General features: G+C 47.4%; 1 protein-coding gene across 6 annotated transcripts in view; it reads right to left on the bottom strand.

Annotated features, from left to right (window-relative positions):
- Positions 1–3,075: 3,075 nt before the first annotated feature.
- Positions 3,076–9,175, bottom strand: part of LOC118510694 (apoptosis-resistant E3 ubiquitin protein ligase 1) — a 28,584-nt gene continuing 22,484 nt past the window's right edge. For 4 of the 6 annotated variants that reach the window (XM_036052869.1, XM_036052871.1, XM_036052873.1 and 1 more), the window contains 8 exons: positions 8,201–8,357; positions 6,933–8,139; positions 6,653–6,862; positions 6,432–6,582; positions 5,756–6,369; positions 5,491–5,685; positions 5,350–5,417; positions 3,076–5,282 (listed from right to left, as the gene is read on the bottom strand). In XM_036052869.1, the coding sequence (XP_035908762.1) occupies positions 5,180–5,282; positions 5,350–5,417; positions 5,491–5,685; positions 5,756–6,369; positions 6,432–6,582; positions 6,653–6,862; positions 6,933–8,139; positions 8,201–8,357 (2,705 nt within the window). In that variant the 3' untranslated portion in view covers positions 3,076–5,179. The remainder of the gene's footprint in view (positions 5,283–5,349; positions 5,418–5,490; positions 5,686–5,755; positions 6,370–6,431; positions 6,583–6,652; positions 6,863–6,932; positions 8,140–8,200; positions 8,358–9,175) is intronic. The other 2 variants (XM_036052870.1, XM_036052874.1) reach the window with 1 other exon arrangement.

Genomic DNA, 9,175 nt, shown 5'->3' with positions numbered 1-9,175 from the left:
GTACGCGGGGCTCGATCCGGAAAATCCAGAACGGGTTCGGACACCCGGTCTTTTCCCGGTGTCTCTTGCCTCTCGTTTCGGGCCGCTAGCCGGATGCATGGATAGATCGAATTATGGTTGAGTTGATGGTAATTGAGACGTGTCGAGTATTGTGAGGCCAAAACAGGAAAAAAACAGAATTGTGAATATTGAGGTATTGAGATGAAGTAGTCCCTGCATTGCATTATTGAACAATTTTCCAGAAAAGTTTGACAGCATAGTTTAAACAAGCTGAGTGACTTAGTTGAGTCAGTTTTATTAGCTGGTTCAAATTTAAACTGTAACTGCCAATCTTAATTAATTGACGGGTAACAAGATCCATTTTATGATGCCCATATCATGGCAGCGGCAGATGAATGAGTCACGCAGTCGGTGTTTAGGGGTAGAGACAATGTGTACTTACGTTGGTGAATCATCTTTACTAGGGGTCACGAGTATCTATTTACTGTCGAAGAGTGAAAGGCCGCGTGGTTTAGTGCAGACAGTTAGGAACCATAGAAAAAAAAATGCTCCGCAGTGCTAGAATTACTTAACAAGAAAACATGAATAATACACCCTTATGTACTCAGGACGCAGGAGTTCCGATCCCTATTGAAAATGATACTTTTGCTACTTAAATGTCCTCTCTTAGTCATACACCGCGAAGTCAGGATATGGCGACACCAAGTGTCGCCAGGAAATTGTCGCGCCAGGATGACTCCTACTCGCGAAGGAGTCACCTTCCCAAGAAACCAAACAAATATGTGAGGTAGTTACCCATTAGTTGCTAGTGTTTAGTATTTAAGTGTACAATATGCTTTGCGTGAGAATTTATGTTGCACCGGAATTCCGATTGCTACTCCCACTTGTGGTTGATTATGCTGCCGGATGACTCATCGCTAAAGGAGCATTCTTTAAAGATTTGCTTGGACGACGAATCCTTTCCAAACAGTGCTCGTAGTCTTTAAAGTGAACGTGAGCTGAGCCGCGTCGCGTTGACATCATACTGGTCCGTGATTGGCTGGTGCCCCTGAGGCAGCATGGTCCGTTGATGGGGTTTTGTTTTTGTTGGTGCGTTCCCAAAAAACGCGCAAGTCCCAACCACGGTCTCGTGTGGACCGCACCAACACAGACGCTTCATTCATGATTTTCCCGCACATCGACCGCTGCGAGAGCGGCGAGCATGTGTGTGTGCCCGCGCGTTCGTTTTGTATGGCCACGAAGTGTTCTGAGCTGAGTCCTGGCTAGTAGACAGGCAGGCAGGCTGGCAAAAGAGTACATAATCCTTGGATGAGTTCTAGGAATTGGAGTTCTGACTAACAGAACCCCCCCGTCCCCCTGGTGAACCTCAATGGAATGGGGAAAATGGAGCTTCGTTCGGTAGCATGGTGCTGAATCACGCAACCTGGTAAAGCTTTTCTCGGTTCCCTCTACGAAGGAAAGTGAGAACTTTTCATCACCATTTCCTTCGTGTCCAAGGGGCTTGGTAAGTTGCCGGTAATTAGGTACATTTTTCAATCGATTTCTTGTCATGCTTAAATCATTAGAATGACGGTGAAATGCATGTGGGAAGAAATGTGCATTTTGGGTCTGCTGCGTCTCACCAGAATGTCCTTCGGAGGACTTTATGACTCCAACGGCAAGTTCCATGGCGATGCAGTTTTCCGAGAATTGAAGCACAAAGTTTTAGTGCTTTGAGCAGAATTTTTGGCAACGGTAAAAGGTTGTCGGAGTTCTACGAATTTGAAACCGGCTACCGAGTGATGCCAGGACACTGATGCGTGTGGCTTGGAATTTTATTGATTTTACATAGAATTATCGCGTGACATTGAACCTGAACCAGCGGCCTGAACAGTTCGGGGCTGGGATTTTCCCGCCGGCCGGCTAGATAATGTTCTTGTTTCCCTGGCAGTGCGGAAGGTGGGTCAAGATATTTCGTGGAATGTTGTTTGCTTTATGCAATTGTTTATGCACAGAAGTTATGTTTTAATCTCTGCGATGAGTATGAGCTTATGGTGGAAATGGATAATGTTCCGAGAAATCGTTAGAATGGCAAAGTGTGCATTAAATGCAATGTATTCTGTTACGATGAACAAATGGAAATTGAGTTTTGAATGAAAAGATTCATTGAGTAGTACTTCGGGCTTAAGACATTTAATCATAAGACTTGTCGTGTTCTTTGTAAGACACTTAAAGGGATTATTAAGACTAGGTTGGAAAAGTTTTGAGTTGATTATTTTTTTAAAACTTTAGTGGTATTTTCAGCTTTTGGGGTTGAACTGTGGGAAGATTTGATAGTTTTCTGATGTATGAATATATGCCCGAATATTGTAAGTCGGTCATGTTAGGTCAATGCTGGCATATTGTCTTATCCTTTTTTTTAATTACGACAGATTTTTTCTTAAAGTAGGAATTGTTATTGATGAACACTCAAGATTCGAACCTTGAAGATGGTTGCTGTACAGAACTTGCTCGTTCTTAAGGGATGTTAACGAAGAAAGCGGCCTCAATTTTCTTACATATACGATATTTTGTGGTCCTCTGGCCAAGGCAATAGCGCAATGGTCTTCACATGGCAGGAATGGAGTTCAACTCCCGTCCAGACTGTTGCTCGATACACAGCACTGACTATCCAGCTAGGGTTATAGTCAAGGGTTGGATAACATTGAATTATGGGAATACAATAATTGAAAATCCATTTAAAATTATTATAGGTTTATTGAATTGTTTTAGTCAAACCTAATTGAACTATCAATGCAATTAAAATCGGTTTATAAATTATTATGGGTCAATTTGAGTTGATTAAAAAATTACGCTAATATCACTGGTAACGAATAACTGGCGTCATTTCGTAGATGCACCCTGTACCTGCAGTGAAACGATTTTGAAATGAAATATTTCACGAAACGAATGAAACTTTTCAAACGAAATTCAAATATTCATTTCAAACGTTACTGCGCTCATCTAAGCGTGGTCTTATTGGATGAAATTTATGTTTTGCATGAGGAATTGTGATATTATCAATAGGACATTAAATAGCAAAACAAGCGCTTAAAATCTTGGTTCCTAATCCGTTCGATTATGCACTAATATTTATTTCACTTTCACTCCATGCGAAACAGTCTACAACGCTTAACACATTTAGTCCGTCGCAGAGAGTGACGCCTAAGAGATTGCGCTCATCTAACAAACTGTATTACTGGTTTGGTTTATCAATTTCCCTCCCCCTCAATCTCATCTCCTTCCGTACCCTTTTTCCCGGCTCCACCGCTTCTATCACGTGCGCACCAATTAGCGCGCACACACAGCACGGGAAAACAGAAAACGTCGACATTTTATTGCTTTCCGCGGATGGCACACGGTGGTCACGCGGGGGGGAAAAAAACACATCAATTCCTCACATCGCATTCGCTGGACAAAAAATTGCATCCCCCTCCCCACTTCCATATCCTTCCAACCCTTCTCTCCTCCTCCGTATAGTCGCAGCAAATGGCTAAGCGCACCGGTGGCAAATTGTTTGTGTGTGTGTGTGTATCTAAGTGTGTGTGTTTACATATCTTTTTACGGCTAGCTGCTTGCATGTATGCTGCTTGCTTAGTGGTGTTCTGGTTTACAAATAAACGACATTTGAAAATCTCACTTCCGATCACGTGTGACACACCATTTTGGGCAATGGTTATCCGAGTGTTAATTTTGGTGGCGCTTTTATACGATGATGATTTGTGTAAAAGTTTCATATTAACTTCCTCCCGTCCGCTGCTTCCAATGCTGGTAACGAAAAGTTCTGTCGAAAACATGTTCCCATCGAATCGAGCCGACCGTCGACTGCATCAATTACACTACTCCGTGTGTGTTAGGCCCTACGAGTGTTGCTTGTTTATATCATATGTTATTGGGCATCGTTTACAGGTTAGGTTAGGATATTTAACATCTAAATTTTGAACTCGAATTAAAAGCTTTTGGTATGTGGGTTTTCACACTATCCGTCACATCTGTACCGCCCATCCTGGTCGCCAGCGAGGGCGCTTGTATTGGTTGTCAAACGAGTATTTGATAAATGTATGCTAAACATGTGTTTTGATATCGCTCTCTTACTGTCTGGAACTGGAATCGAAGTACAATCCGTGGGAAATTAGACCTTTCCCCTTTGTGTCAAATGATCCATCGCTTGTCAAGAACTCCTCCAAAAATCCAAATTTCTCATCGCAAAGTGTTGGAGTGTCGGTAAATTTCTAAATATTAGAATTTTGGGTGTTTGGTTGGTACTAGAAGTAGGTTGGTACACGGCGTTGGCGTTGAGTTAGCTTTTTTTCTTAAGTATCACAGAATCAGCATCTATTTGCTTGTATTCCAGTTCCAGTTACCGAAGGGATCAAACGTGTTTGGACTGTTGTTTTGGGGCGGGCAGTTCAAATTAGTTGAATATTAATCTTATTATTTTATCTCCAAAACTCGCTGGAGCTTCGACCATTGTTCCTTCTGCTCTGCCACCAGCCTAAAGATATGGAATGAATGAGGTTCATGGAGAAATGAATGCCACACTATGCGCTACACGCTTTCGGGCTAAATATTGCTCTCAACGCAACGGCTAAGCACAGCGTAAGCATCGAACGGACACGTACTGGTACTGCAAACATTGGCCCTAAAGGAAGCGCACACCGCTAGCAAGGTGTGTAGCTGTCTGTCAATATGCTCTAGAATCGTTACAAACAAACGCTACTGAAACGCGGGTTGAATTGGTGTCTAAGCTTGTGTGTTTTTACTCTAACCCTTACTCTCGTTCAAACATCACTTCCAAACAACCCAAACTTGCTCCCTCCCACGGGTAAAGGGCAATGGGCCATCCAAGCGCTGGATGGCTGATCGCTGAACCGCGTAAATGCAACTAGAGTAGACAGGAGTTTGGCACAGAGAAAGGTTTGGTATGGGGATTGTGCAGGGATCTTGCGTCTCTTGATCAGATCCTGAAGATGTTTTACCGAATCGAGCGACACAGAAAGGAATGTAGTAGTAGTAGTAGTAGTAGTAGTAGTAATAGTAGTAGGAAGTAGAGACAAATACAACCAAACCCATTTGGCACCAAAGAGTAAAAGAAGTGTACAGAACGGTGCCATTTAGTGTGTGTGTGTCCGGGTGTACCAGCATCACAGCAGGAATGGTTTTAAACCATGCCAAATCCTTCCGTTCCCTCGCTGATGGCGAACATAAGGGCTTTCTCAAAGTGCTCGTAGCTTTCGTAGTCCGGCAAGCAAAGTTGGTTGAAACTGGAATGAGAGATTGGTGAGATTAGTGCTCCTGTAAGATGAGATGACCTTTGCGGTGGTTCCTTACCAAGTGTGAGCTGTAGGAAGATTACCAAATGTGGGAGCTGCAGTTATTTGAAACCTGGGATTCAACTCCTAGCATGAAACAATGAAATCAGACCGCATTAGTTCCGAGAATTCTGGAACAGTTGAGGAAGTCTGGACCTACCTGAAAGCCTCCCGGAGGTAACTGCGAACAACCGGTAGTAAACTGAAGCAGACGAGCCATCTCGGTTTGGGAAAAGTTACCGACAGCGGCCCAAAACCAACCAAGAACACGGCGGAACTCGGCCGAACCTCCGTTTACGATGTGATTCGCCCGGAAGTCGGCGATAGAGTACTCGCCCGTACCACAAAGAAGTAACTGGAAGGAAGATACAACGAATCTCTTAGCCATCCTCACGTACAAGAGAGTGTTACTCCATAGAACCTACCTCCAGCTCGTTCTCATCAAAAATGCTCAACAAATTATCCGGAATGATCCCGTTCAATCCCTTCAGGAAGCTATCGATCTCCTCACGCACATTGTTGCACAGCCGCTGCTGAGCCAACGCGTCCAGGTACTGGTTCTTGGTGGCGTTCGTCACCCTCACCTTCGCCCCGTTCGGGATGAGCTCGACCGTCTTCTGCAGCTGGCCGCTTTGGTCGTACATCTCCTCCACGAAGTACAGCTCCAAATTCTCGCTCGTGTCCAGATCCGTCTCGAGAATGTACTTGATCTTGGACAGATACAGATCGGGATCGTCCTGCTCGAAGTACTTGTAGTGTACGCGAAGCCCAATCAGCTGGGCCAGAAAGGAGCGTGAAAAGCGTGCCCGTACCAGCTGCCGGTAGGTTCCACCGAGCGCCGACTCGTACAGACACTTGCCGACGACCTTGCCCGCAAACTCAAAGTGCTTGAGCTTCAGGTGAGGTGGACGGTTCGGGTTCGGGTGGACCAGTGCCTGGCGTTTGTCGTGGAATGTACAGAAAAGACCACCACGGGGGTCAAATAGGGCACTGCATACCAGCTCGAACCATTCGCGTCTTAAGCCACCCCAATCGATTCCTGCAAGCAGAAGGCATTCTGTGAGTGTCTTGTGGCATTAGACAACTGGTGAGATCGCCTACCTTGCTCTCCTTGGAATGTAACTTCAAAATTGCCACACCAATCCGATACGGAAAAGTTCTTGGTCGCCTTCATGCTCGACTCGAGGATTTTGTCCCGCTGCACCTTCAGCGATAGCTTCTCGTGGTAGTAGTTGGAATGGAACTTGCGTACCTGCAACGAAGGAAGAACAGAGCAAACACTAACATAAGCAGGCAGGCTCCGCTTGTATGGGGTTGCGTACAAGTCGCACTTCGTGGTAGAAGAAGTCTTGCTTGTCTTTGAACGTTTCCGAGCCGCCGATGTTCTTCAGCAGAAAGTGTGTGAAGGTGGCCGCGATGACGTTACGCTCCTTCGATGCCAGCTCGATCTTGGGCTGGCAGCCATCGTCAATGATGAAGATCGCACCGTGGCTGTTGTTCATTTGAATGGTTGATGGTGGAAGAAAATGGAACTGAAAGCGGGACAGCGAGTCGTCGTTAGTGCGGTGGAGATGACCCTCCCCGAGCTACTCATGCACATACCTTAGTGGAAGGACAGAGACGAAACGTTGCGATACGCTTGGGAATGATTTTCAGGATCATCTCCTTAATCGTGACCTGCTTCGGTCCCACGTAGCAAAGCACTTTGCGCGGTTTGGTCCACCGTTGCTGGCCGTAGATGCTGAACAGCTTGGCCTCGTAGCAGATGTTGTGCTTGCGCGACGCAATGTTCTTGTGCACCAGCGTCGTATCACTGCTGCTCAGCACAATAATGTCAAAGTCACCGTTCGGTATCGGGTGCGCCTCGTAGCTTACCACCGCCCGCAGACAGACCGGCTCGGGAAACAGGGCGGTCAGACTAATGCGTGCGTTTACCTTATCGTACGAGAAGGTAACCGCGCTGCCAAACTTATCACTATGATTACCGTAGAGATCGAAGATGTCGATGCTGTACCCCTTGATCGGATCACAGTCCGCCTCAAACTGGCACGTATTGCCGTGCTCATCGCGCGGCTCAATGTGCAGGAAGGTTGGTGCACCGGCACAGCACACCACCGTACTGGCCGGCCGGATAAGTCGCGAGCGCCGTGCATCCATCGGTCCCGGGGCAAAAGTCTTCAGGAACGGACTGCCCGCAATGTGGCTGGACCCGATGAGGACCGAAATTTTGTACTGGCCGGCAGCGCGCACCGTAAACTTAACCTTCGCTATGTTGGCATTGTTCGGATCGGTCGGCGAACCGAGCTCGCTGATCGTGACGATCTTGCGCGTACCCTCGGTAACCTCGACGAAGAACTGATCCGTATCACAGATGGGATATGCCTGACCGTTGCGCTGGTGGAACCGCACGGTAAAGCACATCGTACCGCCGACCCGGGCCGGATCGGTCCAGTCCCAGTGCACCTTGCAGTTCGCCGGCAGCAGATACTTCCCGGTCACGTACTGGAGCAGCGAGTGGCGTGCTTCCGGTGCGAGCGAGGGCTGCGTCATGGCGGCGAGCGTAACGAGACCGGCCACCGACACCGAAACCACCAGCATACCGCCCCACGTCCACGCATCCTGATGCTGGCTCGACTTCACAACCGTGGACCACAGGTCGGCTTTTAAGGCTTCCAGGTTGGCTTTGGAGGTTGGCAGTTTTTGGCGGGCGGTCGACCAGATCGGCCAATCCTTGCCCAGGATCTGGCTGGCCCGGGAATCTTCCAGCCAGTACACATCTTCCAGTGCCGTAACCTCGATGGCAACCAATCTGCAATGGTGGACGTAGTTTATTAGCGAGCTTATAATACCTGGCATCAGCGCAATCGTACCTGGAATAATGATGCTGCAGTCGATGCTCCTTAAGCCACTCGCGAAGTATTAGTTTCTGTTGTAGATTCAAGGCAGCACGCTGAAGACGCTGTTCATCTCCCGGTGGTAGCTCCGGCAGGCGCTCCGGATCTCCGCAGCTCGAGAGCGTCGAGATGCCTGTGCAAGTAGGTCAGTTGGGGGAACAGTTTTGAAAGCGCCATTAGTTGCGTGTGGTTGCTATTTTCAGTGTTATTTATGATACTGCCGGACGGGGAGGTAAACAAATTCCAACCCCCGTACGTATGCAATCCGCATAACAAAGTCATCATTTTAGTGCCAATTAGAAACATTTCCGCTCTCCGGGTGCTCGGTTTCGCACAAAAACACAGAACTAGAAATTGCACAAAATGGCAAAAAGCCCAAAGCGAAGCATGTGAGCATACTGCGATATTGCGCAATGGGCCACGCAACCGTGCTAGGACCGTGTTTGGGGATGCGTAGGAGGACCACCTTCCAAGGGGGCAACGGTTGTTGTGTCGATAACCAGTACTCTCCGTGTCCGTGGAGCTATCATGATGTCGGGGAGTGCGTGCAAACCCCGGGTCAGGAATGTGCGCACGGGGTGATGTTCGCGTGGTGCATATTCCCCACGGGACCGATGCACATGAGCGTGTTTTATGGGTATTACGAAATTTAATTTACGCAAATGAAGCCGTTTCCTCGTCCAAGTTCCTGGGCGGCGTGTAGTTGGGAGCTGCGAACCGTAGCTATTGCATGCAATCGTTAGCAATGCAGTCAGCAGTCGGCAGTCGAGCCCGGTAACCTTTGCCGAAACAGGACACCAAGGCTGCTGCAGGCAGTGCCGCGAGCAAAAGGTGAATAAAATTTAATTTTATTTTTATTGCTCCCCACACACACATACACACTCGCACACAGAAACACATTAATGGACAAACATTGCATACAGCTGTGGGGCGGAAATGGTTGGAAAGTAA

The sequence above is a fragment of the Anopheles stephensi genome, chromosome 3 (genome assembly GCF_013141755.1).
Source record: "Anopheles stephensi strain Indian chromosome 3, UCI_ANSTEP_V1.0, whole genome shotgun sequence".
In the NCBI taxonomy this organism is placed as follows: Eukaryota; Metazoa; Arthropoda; class Insecta; order Diptera; family Culicidae; genus Anopheles; species Anopheles stephensi.
This window is presented reverse-complemented; position numbering and strand designations above follow the sequence as displayed.